This window comes from Rhinoderma darwinii, chromosome 4, assembly GCF_050947455.1.
Source record: "Rhinoderma darwinii isolate aRhiDar2 chromosome 4, aRhiDar2.hap1, whole genome shotgun sequence".
NCBI lineage: Eukaryota > Metazoa > Chordata > Amphibia > Anura > Rhinodermatidae > Rhinoderma > Rhinoderma darwinii.
The window spans coordinates 410,337,983-410,356,160 of record NC_134690.1 but is presented as its reverse complement, the minus strand read 5'-3'; the positions used below and the strand labels follow the sequence as shown (position 1 = coordinate 410,356,160).

The 18,178-nt window shown below is 34.4% G+C and overlaps 1 protein-coding gene across 3 annotated transcripts in view; it reads left to right on the top strand.

Annotated features, from left to right (window-relative positions):
• The window catches only part of LOC142760355 (phosphofurin acidic cluster sorting protein 1-like), a 278,801-nt gene that overhangs the window by 188,218 nt on the left and 72,405 nt on the right, over positions 1-18,178 (top strand). For all 3 annotated transcript variants that reach the window (XM_075863541.1, XM_075863540.1, XM_075863542.1), the window contains one exon: positions 9,939-10,068. In XM_075863541.1, the coding sequence (XP_075719656.1) occupies positions 9,939-10,068 (130 nt within the window). The remainder of the gene's footprint in view (positions 1-9,938; positions 10,069-18,178) is intronic.

Genomic DNA, 18,178 nt, shown 5'->3' with positions numbered 1-18,178 from the left:
TGATAATCAGGAGGTGTATAGACGATATTACTGATAATTAGGAGGTGTATAGATGATATTACTGATAATCATGAGGTGTATAGATATTACTGATAATCAAGAGGTGTATAGATGATATTACTGATAATCATGAGGTGTATAGATATTACTGATAATCAGGAGGTGTATAGATGATATTACTGATAATCAGGAGGTGTATAGATGATATTACTGATAATCAGGGGGTGTATAGATATTACTGATAATCAGCGGTGTATAGATGATATTACTGATAATCAGGAGGTGTATAGATGATATTACTGATAATCAGGAGGTGTATAGATATTACTGATAATCAGGGGGTGTATAGATATTACTGATAATCAGGAGGTGTATAGATATTACTGATAATCAGGAGGTGTATAGATGATATTACTGATAATCAGGAGGTGTATAGATGATATTACTGATAATCAGGAGGTGTATAGATGATATTACTGATAATCAGTAGGTGTATAGATGATATTACTGATAATCAGGGGGTGTATAGATATTACTGATAATCAGGAGGTGTATAGATATTACTGATAATCAGGAGGTGTATAGATGATATTACTGATAATCAGGAGGTGTACAGATGATATTACTGATAATCAGGGGGTGTATAGATGATATTACTGATAATCAGGGGGTGTATAGATGATATTACTGATAATCAGGAGGTGTATAGATGATATTACTGATAATCAGGAGGTGTATAGACGATATTACTGATAAATAGGAGGTATATAGATGATATTACTGATAATCATGAGGTGTATAGATATTACTGATAATCAGGAGGTGTATAGATGATATTACTGATAATCAGGAGGTGTATAGATGATATTACTGATAATCAGGAGGTGTATAGATTATATTACGATATAATGAGGGGGTGTATAGACGATATTACTGATAATTAGGAGGTATATAGATGATATTACTGATAATCATGAGGTGTATAGATATTACTGATAATCAGGAGGTGTATAGACGATATTACTGATAATTAGGAGGTGTATAGATGATATTACTGATAATCATGAGGTGTATAGATATTACTGATAATCAAGAGGTGTATAGATGATATTACTGATAATCATGAGGTGTATAGATATTACTGATAATCAGGAGGTGTATAGATGATATTACTGATAATCAGGGAGTGTATAGATATTACTGATAATCAGCGGTGTATAGATGATATTACTGATAATCAGGAGGTGTATAGATGATATTACTGATAATCAGGAGGTGTATAGATATTACTGATAATCAGGGGGTGTATAGATATTACTGATAATCAGGAGGTGTATAGATGATATTACTGATAATCAGGAGGTGTATAGATGATATTACTGATAATCAGGGAGTGTATAGATATTACTGATAATCAGCGGTGTATAGATGATATTACTGATAATCAGGAGGTGTATAGATGATATTACTGATAATCAGGAGGTGTATAGATATTACTGATAATCAGGAGGTGTACAGATGATATTACTGATAATCAGGGGGTGTACAGATGATATTACTGACAATCAGGGGGTGTATAGATATTACTGATAATCAGGAGGTGTATAGATGATATTACTGATAATCAGGGGGTGTATGGATGATATTACTGATAATCAGGAGGTGTATAGATGATATTACTGATAATCAGGAGGTGTATAGATGATATTACTGATAATCAGGAGGTATATAGATGATATTACTGATAATCAGGGGGTGTATAGATATTACTGATAATCTGGGGGTGTATAGATGATATTACTGATAATCAGGAGGTGTATAGATATTACTGATATTCAGGGGGTGTATAGATGATATTACTGATAATCAGGTGGTGTATAGATGATATTACTGGATAATCAGGGGGTGTATAGATGATATTACTGATAATCAGGAGGTGTATAGATGATATTACTGATAATCAGGGAGTGTATAGATATTACTGATAATCAGCGGTGTATAGATGATATTACTGATAATCAGGAGGTGTATAGATGATATTACTGATAATCAGGAGGTGTATAGATATTACTGATAATCAGGAGGTGTACAGATGATATTACTGATAATCAGGGGGTGTACAGATGATATTACTGACAATCAGGGGGTGTATAGATATTACTGATAATCAGGAGGTGTATAGATGATATTACTGATAATCAGGGGGTGTATGGATGATATTACTGATAATCAGGAGGTGTATAGATGATATTACTGATAATCAGGAGGTGTATAGATGATATTACTGATAATCAGGAGGTATATAGATGATATTACTGATAATCAGGGGGTGTATAGATATTACTGATAATCTGGGGGTGTATAGATGATATTACTGATAATCAGGAGGTGTATAGATATTACTGATATTCAGGGGGTGTATAGATGATATTACTGATAATCAGGTGGTGTATAGATGATATTACTGGATAATCAGGGGGTGTATAGATGATATTACTGATAATCAGGAGGTGTATAGATGATATTACTTGATAACCAGGAGGTATATAGATGATATTACTGATAATCAGGGGGTGTATAGATATTACTGATAATCTGGGGGTGTATAGATGATATTACTGATAATCAGGAGGTGTATAGATATTACTGATAATCAGGGGGTGTATAGATATTACTGATAATCAGGAGGTATATAGATGATATTACTGATAATCAGGGGGTGTATAGATGATATTACTGATAATCAGGAGGTGTATAGATGATATTACTGATAATCAGGATGTGTATAGATGATATTACTTGATAATCAGTAGGTGTATAGATATTACTGATAATCAGGGGGTGTATAGATATTACTGATAATCAGGAGGTGTATAGATATTACTGATAATCAGGAGGTTTATAGATGATGTTACTGATAATCAGGAGGTGTATAGATGATATTACTGATAATCAGGAGGTGTATAGATGATATTACTGATAATCAGGAGGTGTATAGATGTTATTACTGATAATCAGGAGGTGTATAGATATTACTGATAATCAGGAGGTGTATAGATGATATTACTGATATTCAGGAGGTGTATAGATGATATTACTGGATAATCAGGGGGTGTATAGATGAAATGACTGATAATCAGGAGGTGTATAGCTGATATTACTGATAATCAGGAGGTGTATAGATATTACTGATAATCAGGGGGTGTATAGATATTACTGATAATCAGGGGGTGTATAGGTGATATTACTGATAATCAGGAGGTGTATAAATATTACTGATAATCAGGAGGTGTATAGATATTACTGATAATCAGGGGGTGTAAAGATGATATTACTGATAATCAGGGGGTGTATAGATGATATTACTGATAATCAGGAGGTGTATAGATGATATTACTGATAATCAGGGGGTGTATAGATATTACTGATAATCAGGGGGTGTATAGATGATATTACTGATAATCAGGAGGTGTATAGATGATATTACTGATAATCAGGGGGTGTATAGATGATATTACTGATAATCAGGGGGTGTATAGATGATATTACTTGATAATCAGGAGGTGTATAGATATTACTGATAATCAGGAGGTGTATAGATGATATTACTGATAATCAGGGGGTGTATAGATATTACTGATAATCAGGGGGTGTATAGATGATATTACTGATAATCAGGAGGTGTATAGATGATATTACTGATAATCAGGAGGTGTATAGATATTACTGATAATCAGGAGGTGTATAGATGATATTACTGATAATCAGGGGGTGTATAGAAGATATTACTGATAATCAGGAGGTGTATAGATGATATTACTGGTAATCAGGAGGTGTATAGAAGATATTACTGATAATCAGGAGGTGTATAGATGATATTACTGGATAATCAGGGGGTGTATAGATGATATTACTGATAATCAGGGGGTGTATAGATGATATTACTGATAATCAGGAGGTGTATAGATGATATTACTGATAATCAGGGGGTATATAGATATTACTGATAATCAGGAGGTGTATAGATATTACTGATAATCAGGGGGTGTATAGATGATATTACTGATAATCAGGGGGTGTATAGATATTACTGATAATCAGGAGGTGTATAGATGATATTACTGATAATCAGGGGGTGTATAGATGATATTACTGATAATCAGGGGGTGTTATAGATATTACTGATAATCAGGAGGTGTATAGATGATATTACTGATAATCAGGGGGTGTATAGATATTACTTATAATCAGGGGGTGTATAGATGATATTACTGATAATCATGAGGTGTATAGATATTACTGATAATCAGGAGGTGTATAGATGATATTACTGGATAATCAGGGGGTGTATAGATGATATTACTGGATAATCAGGAGGTGTATAGATGATATTACTGATAATCAGGGGGTGTATAGATGATATTACTGATAATCAGGAGGTGTATAGATGATATTACTGATAATCAGGAGGTGTATAGATATTACTGATAATCAGGGGGTGTATAGATATTACTGATAATCAGGAGGTGTATAGATATTACTGATAATCAGGAGGTGTATAGATGATATTACTGATAATCAGGAGGTGTATAGATGATATTACTGATAATCAGGAGGTGTATAGATGATATTACTGATAATCAGGAGGTGTACAGATGATATTACTGATAATCAGGGGGTGTACAGATGATATTACTGACAATCAGGGGGTGTATAGATATTACTGATAATCAAGAGGTGTATAGATGATATTACTGATAATCAGGGGGTGTATAGATGATATTACTGATAATCAGGGGGTGTATAGATGATATTACTGATAATCAGGAGGTGTATAGATGATATTACTGATAATCAGGGGGTGTATAGATATTACTGATAATCAGGGGGTGTATAGATGATATTACTGATAATCAGGAGGTGTATAGATGATATTACTGATAATCAGGAGGTGTATAGATGATATTACTGATAATCAGGGGGTGTATGGATGATATTACTGATAATCAGGAGGTGTATAGATGATATTACTGATAATCAGGGGGTGTATAGATATTACTGATAATCTGGGGGTGTATAGATGATATTACTGATAATCAGGGGGTGTATAGATGATATTACTGATAATCAGGGGGTGTATAGATGATATTACTGATAATCAGGAGGTGTATAGATGATATTACTGATAATCAGGAGGTATATAGATATTACTGATAATCAGCGGTGTATAGATGATATTACTGATAATCAGGAGGTGTATAGATGATATTACTGATAATCAGGAGGTGTATAGATATTACTGATAATCAGGGGGTGTATAGATATTACTGATAATCAGGAGGTGTATAGATGATATTACTGATAATCACGGGGTGTATAGAAGATATTACTGATAATCAGGAGGTGTATAGATGATATTACTGGTAATCAGGAGGTGTATAGAAGATATTACTGATAATCAGGAGGTGTATAGATGATATTACTGATAATCAGGAGGTGTATAGATGGTATTACTGATAATCAGGAGGTGTACAGATGATATTACTGGATAATCAGGAGGTGTATAGATGATATTACTGACAATCAGGGGGTGTATAGATATTACTGATAATCAGGGGGTGTATAGATGATATTACTGATAATCAGGAGGTGCATAGATGATATTACTGATAATCATGAGGTGTATAGATATTACTGATAATCAGGGGGTGTATAGATGATATTACTGATAATCAGGGGGTATATAGATGATATTACTGGATAATCAGGGGGTGTATAGATATTACTGATAATCAGGAGGTGTATAGATGATATTACTGATAATCAGGGGGTGTATAGATGATATTACTGATAATCAGGGGGTGTATAGATGATATTACTGATAATCAGGGGGTGGATAGATGATATTACTGATAATCAGGAGGTATATAGATGATATTACTGATAATCAGGGGGTATATAGATGATATTACTGATAATCAGGGGGTGTATAGATGATATTACTGATAATCAGGAGGTGCATAGATGATATTACTGATAATCAGGGGGTATATAGATGATATTACTGGCTAATCATGGGGTGTATAGATATTACTGATAATCAGGAGGTGTATAGATGATATTACTGATAATCAGGGGTGTATAGATGATATTACTGATAATCAGGGGTGTATAGATGATATTACTGATAATCAGGGGGTGTATAGATATTACTGATAATCAGGGGGTGTATAGATGATATTACTGATAATCGGAGGTGTATAGATGATATTACTGATAATCAGGAGGTGTATAGATGATATTACTGATACTCAGGGGGTGTATAGATATTACTGATAATCAGGAGGTGTATAGATGATATTACTGATAATCAGGAGGTGTACAGATGATATTACTGATAATCAGGGGGTGTATAGATGATATTACTGATAATCAGGAGGTGTATAGATGATATTACTGATAATCAGGGGGTGTATACATATTACTGATAATCAGGAGGTGTATGGATGATATTACTGATAATTAGGAGGTGTATAGATGATATTACTGATAATCAGGGGGTGTATAGATATTACTGATAATTAGGAGGTGTATAGATGATATTACTGATAATCAGGGGGTGTATAGATGATATTACTGATAATCAGGGGGTGGATAGATGATATTACTGATAAACAGGAGGTGCATAGATGATATTACTGATAATCAGGGGGTATATAGATGATATTACTGATAATCAGGGGGTGTATAGATGATATTACTGATAATCAGGAGGTGCATAGATGATATTACTGATAATCAGGGGGTATATAGATGATATTACTGGCTAATCATGGGGTGTATAGATATTACTGATAATCAGGAGGTGTATAGATGATATTACTGATAATCAGGGGTGTATAGATGATATTACTGATAATCAGGAGGTGTATAGATATTACTGATAATCAGGGGGTGTATAGATATTACTGATAATCAGGGGGTGTATAGATGATATTACTGATAATCGGGGGTGTATAGATGATATTACTGATAATCAGGAGGTGTATAGATGATATTACTGATAATCAGGGGGTGTATAGATTATATTACTGGATAATCAGGAGGTGTATAGATGATATTACTGATAATCAGGAGGTGTATAGATGATATTACTGATAATCAGGAGGTGTACAGATGATATTACTGATAATCAGGGGGTGTATAGATATTACTGATAATCAGGAGGTGTATAGATGATATTACTGGATAATCAGGAGGTGTATAGATATTACTGATAATCAGGACGTGTATAGATGATATTACTGATAATCAGGAGGTGTATAGATGATATTACTGATAATCAGGGGGTGTATAGATGATATTACTGATAATCAGGGGGTGTATAGATATTACTGATAATCAGGAGGTGTATAGATATTACTGATAATCAGGAGGTTAATAGATTATATTACTGATTATCAGTAATATAATCTATACACCTCCTGATCATCAGTAATATAATCTATTAACCTCCTGATCATCAGGAGGTGTATAGAAGATATTACTGATAATCAGGAGGTGTATACATGATATTACTGATAATCATTGGGTGTATAGATGATATTACTGATAATCAGGGGGTGTATAGATGATATTACTGATAATCAGGGGGTGTATAGATATTACTGATAATCAGGGGGTGTATAGATATTACTGATGATCAGGAGGTGTATAGATATTATTGATAATCAGTAGGTGTATAGATATTACTGATAATCAGGGGGTGTATAGATGATATTACTGATAATCAGGAGGTATATAGATGATATTACTGATAATCAGGAGGTGTATAGATATTACTGATAATCAGGAGGTGTATAGATATTACTGATAATCAGGAGGTGTATAGATGATATTACTGATAAGCAGGGGGTATATAGATGATATTACTGATAATCAGGGGGTATATAGATGATATTACTGATAATCAGGGGGTGTATAGATGATATTACTGATAATCAGGGGGTGTATAGATGATATTACTGATAATCAGGAGGTGTATAGATATTACTGATAATCAGGGGGTGTATAGATGATATTACTGATAATCAGGGGGTGTATAGATGATATTACTGATAATCAGGGGGTGTATAGATATTACTGATAATCAGGAGGTGTATAGATGATATTACTGATAATCAGGGGGTGTATAGATATTACTGATAATCAGGAGGTGTATAGATGATATTACTGATAATCAGGAGGTGTATAGATATTACTGATAATCAGGAGGTGTATAGATGATATTACTGATAATCAGGAGGTGTATAGATATTACTGATAATCAGGGGGTGTATAGATGATATTACTGATAATCAGGAGGTGTATAGATGATATTACTGATAATCAGGGGGTGTATAGATATTACTGATAATCAGGGGGTGTATAGATGATATTACTGATAATCAGGGGGTGTATAGATTATATTACTGATAATCAGGGGGTGTATAGATATTACTGATATTCAGGGGGTGTATAGATGATATTACTGATAATCAGGGGGTGTATAGATATTACTGATAATCAGGGGGTGTATAGATGATATTACTGATAATCAGGAGGTGTATAGATATTACTGATAATCAGGAGGTGTATAGATATTACTGATAATCAGGAGGTGTATAGATGATATTACTGATAATCAGGAGGTGTGCAGATGATATTACTGATAATCAGGAGGTGTATAGATGATATTACTGATAATCAGGAGGTGTATAGATGATATTACTGATAATCAGGGGGTGTATAGATGATATTACTGATAATCAGGGGGTATATAGATGATATTACTGATAATCAGGAGGTGTATAGATGGTATTACTGGATAATCAGGGGGTGTATAGATGATATTACTGATAATCAGGGGGTGTATAGATGATATTACTGATAATCAGGGGGTGTATGGATGATATTACTGATAATCAGGAGGTGTATAGATGATATTACTGATAATCAGGGGGTGTATAGATATTACTGATAATCAGGAGGTGTGCAGATGATATTACTGATAATCAGGAGGTATATAGATATTACTGATAATCAGGAGGTGTATAGATATTACTGATAATCAGGAGGTGTATAGATGATATTACTGATAATCAGGGGGTGTATAGATATTACTGATAATCAGGAGGTGTATAGATGATATTACTGATAATCAGGGGGTGTATAGATATTACTGATAATCAGGAGGTGTATAGATATTACTGATAATCAGGGGGTGTATAGATATTACTGATATTCAGGGGGTGTATAGATGATATTACTGATAATCAGGGGGTGTATAGATATTACTGATAATCAGGGGGTGTATAGATGATATTACTGATAATCAGGAGGTGTATAGATATTACTGATAATCAGGAGGTGTATAGATATTACTGATAATCAGGAGGTGTATAGATGATATTACTGATAATCAGGAGGTGTGCAGATGATATTACTGATAATCAGGAGGTGTATAGATGATATTACTGATAATCAGGAGGTGTGCAGATGATATTACTGATAATCAGGAGGTATATAGATATTACTGATAATCAGGAGGTGTATAGATATTACTGATAATCAGGAGGTGTATAGATGATATTACTGATAATCAGGGGGTGTATAGATATTACTGATAATCAGGAGGTGTATAGATGATATTACTGATAATCAGGGGGTGTATAGATATTACTGATAATCAGGAGGTGTATAGATATTACTGATAATCAGGGGGTGTATAGATATTACTGATAATCAGGGGGTATATCGATGAGGTCACTATTAGAGTAGTCAGGTTGGGTATAGATGTCAGTATTATGGGGTAGTTGGGCACGGTTCACTTGGTGTCGAGTTTTTTTGGGGACTATTTTTAGGTTTGCAATTCCATAAACCTGTCACTTTAATTCCAGACAGGAGAACAGACTGGCTCGTGGACCTCGTAGTGTTTCCATGAAAGATCGCCAGAATTTCCGAGGACCAGGTGACAGAGGTGGTAGCTTGGAGGGTGATTTCTCCTTGGAGTCCAGGCTCTGTAGTCAGGTGAGTTATCGGCGGTTTGTGAGAGTTGTTGGTGATGGAAGAAACAGCAGAACCAGAGCATAATACCCTGACACACGTTAACTGCATGAAGAAGCTGGAGTTCTGCAGGTAGAGTGTTCATACACACATATGTGGGTGCTCTCCAGCCCCAATACTCAATGTATCAGACAGTAGAGAAACTCTGTGTCACTGTCAGGATCTGCCAAGGATTCTTAAATTATAGGTTCCATTGTCAATGGTTCCACCAGTACATCTCCAGGTATTGTCTCCAGGTATTGTCTCTGTGTTGTCATCACATATCACCCTCACATATCACCCTCACATATCACCCTCACATATCACCCTCACATATCACCCTCACATATCACCCTCACATATCACCCTCACATGTCACCCTCACATGTCACCCTCACATGTCACCCTCACATATCACCCTCACATGTCACCCTCACATGTCACCCTCACATGTCGTCTCCATTTGTTGTTTCCATGTATTTTCATCCCACATGTTATCTCTATGTATTATCATCATATATCACCCCACATGTTGTCTTTATGTATTATCATCATATATCACCCCACATGTTGTGTCTATGTACTATCATCATATATCACCCCACATGTTATCTCTATGTATTATTATCATATATCACCCCACATGTTATCTCTATGTATTATTATCATATATCACCCCACATGTTGTCTCTATGTATTATCATCATACATCACCCCACATGTTGTCTCTATGTATTATCATCATATATCACCCCACATGTTGTCTCTATGTATTATCATCATATATCACCCCACATGTTGTCTCTATGTATTATCATCATATATCACCCCACATGTTATCTCTATGTATTATCATCATATATCACCCCACATGTTGTCTCTATGTATTATCATCATATATCACCCCACATGTTGTCTCTATGTATTATCATCATACATCACCCCACATGTTGTCTCTATGTATTATCATCATATATCACCCCACATGTTGTCTTTATGTATTATCATCATATATCACCCCACATGTTGTGTCTATGTACTATCATCATATATCACCCCACATGTTATCTCTATGTATTATCATCATATATCACCCCACATGTTGTCTCTATGTATTATTATCATATATCACCCCACATGTTATCTCTATGTATTATCATCATATATCACCCCACATGTTGTCTCTATGTATTATCATCATATATCACCCCACATGTTGTCTCTATGTACTATCATCATATATCACCCCACATGTTATCTCTATGTATTATCATCATACATCACCCCACATGTTATCTCTATGTATTATCATCATACATCACCCCACATGTTATCTCTATGTATTATCATCATATATCACCCCACATGTTGTCTCTATGTATTATTATCATATATCACCCCACATGTTATCTCTATGTATTATCATCATATATCACCCCACATGTTGTCTCTATGTATTATCATCATATATCACCCCACATGTTGTCTCTATGTACTATCATCATATATCACCCCACATGTTATCTCTATGTATTATCATCATACATCACCCCACATGTTATCTCTATGTATTATCATCATACATCACCCCACATGTTATCTCTATGTATTATCATCATATATCACCCCACATGTTGTCTCTATGTATTATCATCATATATCACCCCACATGTTATCTCTATGTACTATCATCATATATCACCCCACATGTTGTCTCTATGTATTATCATCATATATCACCCCACATGTTATCTCTATGTATTATCATCATATATCACCCCACATGTTGTCTCTATGTATTATCATCATACATCACCCCACATGTTATCTCTATGTATTATCATCATATATCACCCCACATGTTATCTCTATGTATTATCATCATACATCACCCCACATGTTGTCTCTATGTACTATCATCATATATCACCCCACATGTTGTGTCTATGTACTATCATCATATATCACCCCACATGTTGTCTCTATGTATTATCATCATATATCACCCCACATGTTGTCTCTATGTATTATCATCATATATCACCCCACATGTTGTCTCTATGTATTATCATCATATATCACCCCACATGTTGTGTCTATGTATTATCATCATATATCACCCCACATGTTATCTCTATGTATTATCATCATATATCACCCCACATGTTGTCTCTATGTATTATCATCATATATCACCCCACATGTTGTCTCTATGTACTATCATCATATATCACCCCACATGTTGTCTCTATGTATTATCATCATATATCACCCCACATGTTGTCTCTATGTATTATCATCATATATCACCCCACATGTTGTCTCTATGTACTATCATCATATATCACCCCACATGTTGTCTCTATGTATTATCATCATACATCACCCCACATGTTGTCTCTATGTATTATCATCATATATCACCCCACATGTTATCTCTATGTATTATCATCATATATCACCCCACATGTTATCTCTATGTATTATCATCATATATCACCCCACATGTTGTCTCTATGTATTATCATCATATATCACCCCACATGTTGTCTCTATGTACTATCATCATATATCACCCCACATGTTGTCTCTATGTATTATCATCATATATCACCCCACATGTTATCTCTATGTATTATCATCATACATCACCCCACATGTTATCTCTATGTACTATCATCATATATCACCCCACATGTTGTCTCTATGTATTATCATCATACATCACCCCACATGTTATCTCTATGTATTATCATCATATATCACCCCACATGTTATCTCTATGTATTATCATCATATATCACCCCACATGTTGTGTCTATGTATTATCATCATATATCACCCCACATGTTATCTCTATGTATTATCATCATATATCACCCCACATGTTGTCTCTATGTACTATCATCATATATCACCCCACATGTTATCTCTATGTATTATCATCATATATCACCCCACATGTTATCTCTATGTATTATCATCATATATCACCCCACATGTTGTCTCTATGTACTATCATCATATATCACCCCACATGTTATCTCTATGTATTATCATCATATATCACCCCACATGTTGTCTCTATGTATTATCATCATATATCACCCCACATGTTATCTCTATGTATTATCATCATATATCACCCCACATGTTATCTCTATGTATTATCATCATATATCACCCCACATGTTATCTCTATGTATTATCATCATACATCACCCCACATGTTATCTCTATGTATTATCATCATATATCACCCCACATGTTATCTCTATGTATTATCATCATATATCACCCCACATGTTGTCTCTATGTATTATCATCATATATCACCCCACATGTTGTCTCTATGTACTATCATCATATATCACCCCACATGTTGTCTCTATGTATTATCATCATATATCACCCCACATGTTATCTCTATGTATTATCATCATATATCACCCCACATGTTGTCTCTATGTATTATCATCATATATCACCCCACATGTTGTCTCTATGTATTATCATCATATATCACCCCACATGTTATCTCTATGTATTATCATCATATATCACCCCACATGTTATCTCTATGTATTATCATCATATATCACCCCACATGTTGTCTCTTTGTATTATCATCATACATCACCCCACATGTTATCTCTATGTATTATCATCATACATCACCCCACATGTTATCTCTATGTATTATCATCATATATCACCCCACATGTTGTCTCTATGTACTATCATCATACATCACCCCACATGTTGTCTCTATGTATTATCATCATATATCACCCCACATGTTGTCTCTATGTACTATCATCATATATCACCCCACATGTTGTCTCTATGTATTATCATCATATATCACCCCACATGTTATCTCTATGTATTATCATCATATATCACCCCACATGTTATCTCTATGTACTATCATCATATATCACCCCACATGTTATCTCTATGTATTATCATCATACATCACCCCACATGTTGTCTCTATGTACTATCATCATATATCACCCCACATGTTGTCTCTATGTATTATCATCATATATCACCCCACATGTTATCTCTATGTATTATCATCATATATCACCCCACATGTTGTCTCTATGTACTATCATCATATATCACCCCACATGTTGTCTCTATGTACTATCATCATATATCACCCCACATGTTGTGTCTATGTATTATCATCATACATCACCCCACATGTTATCTCTATGTATTATCATCATATATCACCCCACATGTTATCTCTATGTATTATCATCATATATCACCCCACATGTTATCTCTATGTATTATCATCATATATCACCCCACATGTTGTCTCTATGTATTATCATCATATATCACCCCACATGTTGTCTCTATGTATTATCATCATATATCACCCCACATGTTGTCTCTATGTATTATCATCATATATCACCCCACATGTTGTCTCTATGTATTATCATCATATATCACCCCACATGTTGTCTCTATGTATTATCATCATATATCACCCCACATGTTATCTCTATGTATTATCATCATATATCACCCCACATGTTGTCTCTATGTATTATCATCATATATCACCCCACATGTTATCTCTATGTATTATCATCATATATCACCCCACATGTTGTCTCTATGTATTATCATCATATATCACCCCACATGTTGTCTCTATGTATTATCATCATATATCACCCCACATGTTATCTCTATGTATTATCATCATATATCACCCCACATGTTGTCTCTATGTATTATCATCATATATCACCCCACATGTTATCTCTATGTATTATCATCATATATCACCCCACATGTTGTCTCTATGTATTATCATCATATATCACCCCACATGTTATCTCTATGTATTATCATCATATATCACCCCACATGTTGTCTCTATGTATTATCATCATATATCACCCCACATGTTATCTCTATGTATTATCATCATATATCACCCCACATGTTATCTCTATGTATTATCATCATACATCACCCCACATGTTGTGTCTATGTATTATCATCATATATCACCCCACATGTTGTCTCTATGTATTATCATCATATATCACCCCACATGTTATCTCTATGTACTATCATCATACATCACCCCACATGTTATCTCTATGTACTATCATCATATATCACCCCACATGTTGTGTCTATGTATTATCATCATATATCACCCCACATGTTATCTCTATGTATTATCATCATACATCACCCCACATGTTATCTCTATGTATTATCATCATACATCACCCCACATGTTGTGTCTATGTATTATCATCATATATCACCCCACATGTTATCTCTATGTATTATCATCATACATCACCCCACATGTTGTGTCTATGTATTATCATCATATATCACCCCACATGTTGTCTCTATGTATTATCATCATATATCACCCCACATGTTATCTCTATGTATTATCATCATATATCACCCCACATGTTGTCTCTATGTATTATCATCATATATCACCCCACATGTTATCTCTATGTACTATCATCATACATCACCCCACATGTTATCTCTATGTACTATCATCATACATCACCCCACATGTTGTGTCTATGTATTATCATCATATATCACCCCACATGTTGTCTCTATGTATTATCATCATATATCACCCCACATGTTATCTCTATGTATTATGATCATATATCACCCCACATGTTGTCTCTATGTATTATCATCATATATCACCCCACATGTTATCTCTATGTATTATCATCATATATCACCCCACATGTTATCTCTATGTATTATCATCATATATCACCCCACATGTTATCTCTATGTATTATCATCATATATCACCCCACATGTTATCTCTATGTATTATCATCATATATCACCCCACATGTTGTCTCTATGTACTATCATCATATATCACCCCACATGTTGTCTCTATGTACTATCATCATATATCACCCCACATGTTATCTCTATGTATTATCATCATACATCACCCCACATGTTATCTCTATGTATTATCATCATATATCACCCCACATGTTGTCTCTATGTATTATCATCATATATCACCCCACATGTTATCTCTATGTACTATCATCATATATCACCCCACATGTTGTCTCTATGTATTATCATCATATATCACCCCACATGTTGTCTCTATGTATTATCATCATATATCACCCCACATGTTATCTCTATGTATTATCATCATATATCACCCCACATGTTGTGTCTATGTATTATCATCATATATCACCCCACATGTTGTCTCTATGTATTATCATCATATATCACCCCACATGTTATCTCTATGTATTATCATCATATATCACCCCACATGTTGTCTCTATGTATTATCATCATATATCACCCCACATGTTATCTCTATGTATTATCATCATATATCACCCCACATGTTATCTCTATGTATTATCATCATATATCACCCCACATGTTGTGTCTATGTATTATCATCATATATCACCCCACATGTTGTCTCTATGTATTATCATCATACATCACCCCACATGTTGTGTCTATGTATTATCATCATATATCACCCCACATGTTGTCTCTATGTATTATCATCATATATCACCCCACATGTTGTGTCTATGTATTATCATCATATATCACCCCACATGTTATCTCTATGTATTATCATCATATATCACCCCACATGTTATCTCTATGTATTATCATCATATATCACCCCACATGTTGTCTCTATGTATTATCATCATATATCACCCCACATGTTGTCTCTATGTACTATCATCATATATCACCCCACATGTTGTGTCTATGTATTATCATCATACATCACCCCACATGTTATCTCTATGTATTATCATCATACATCACCCCACATGTTATCTCTATGTATTATCATCATACATCACCCCACATGTTGTGTCTATGTATTATCATCATATATCACCCCACATGTTGTCTCTATGTATTATCATCATACATCACCCCACATGTTGTCTCTATGTATTATCATCATATATCACCCCACATGTTGTCTCTATGTATTATCATCATATATCACCCCACATGTTGTGTCTATGTATTATCATCATATATCACCCCACATGTTATCTCTATGTATTATCATCATATATCACCCCACATGTTGTCTCTATGTATTATCATCATATATCACCCCACATGTTGTCTCTATGTATTATCATCATACATCACCCCACATGTTGTCTCTATGTATTATCATCATATATCACCCCACATGTTGTCTCTATGTACTATCATCATATATCACCCCACATGTTGTGTCTATGTATTATCATCATACATCACCCCACATGTTGTCTCTATGTATTATCATCATATATCACCCCACATGTTATCTCTATGTATTATCATCATATATCACCCCACATGTTATCTCTATGTATTATCATCATATATCACCCCACATGTTATCTCTATGTATTATCATCATATATCACCCCACATGTTATCTCTATGTACTATCATCATATATCACCCCACATGTTGTCTCTATGTACTATCATCATATATCACCCCACATGTTATCTCTATGTATTATCATCATACATCACCCCACATGTTGTCTCTATGTATTATCATCATATATCACCCCACATGTTGTCTCTATGTATTATCATCATATATCACCCCACATGTTGTCTCAGTCCTGGTTCACTTTGGCCCTCATGTTTCTCTTGCACTACGTCAAATACTTCATGAGTCTATAGAAGCCACAAAAAATTCCACGTGGAATCATGTCCCCCTCTGTTGGCGTGTCCTTCCCATCTCATGTAACACTTGAAAAAACGTCTCACGCTCCAGTAGGAATCACTTGCTGCTGCTTTAGGGGTGTATTGTGTACACAGAGCTGTGACCCCCTATTCAGAACTGACATCATCATTAATTACAGCAGTTTATAAAGCCAATATGACGTATGTGTGACTTACAATAGAATATGTTTACATTACACAATGTGGTCAAGATAAGGTTAATCTATAATACACAATGTGGTCAAGATAAGGTTAATGTATCTACAATGGTACATATCTGCATAACATGATGGGGTAAAGATGAG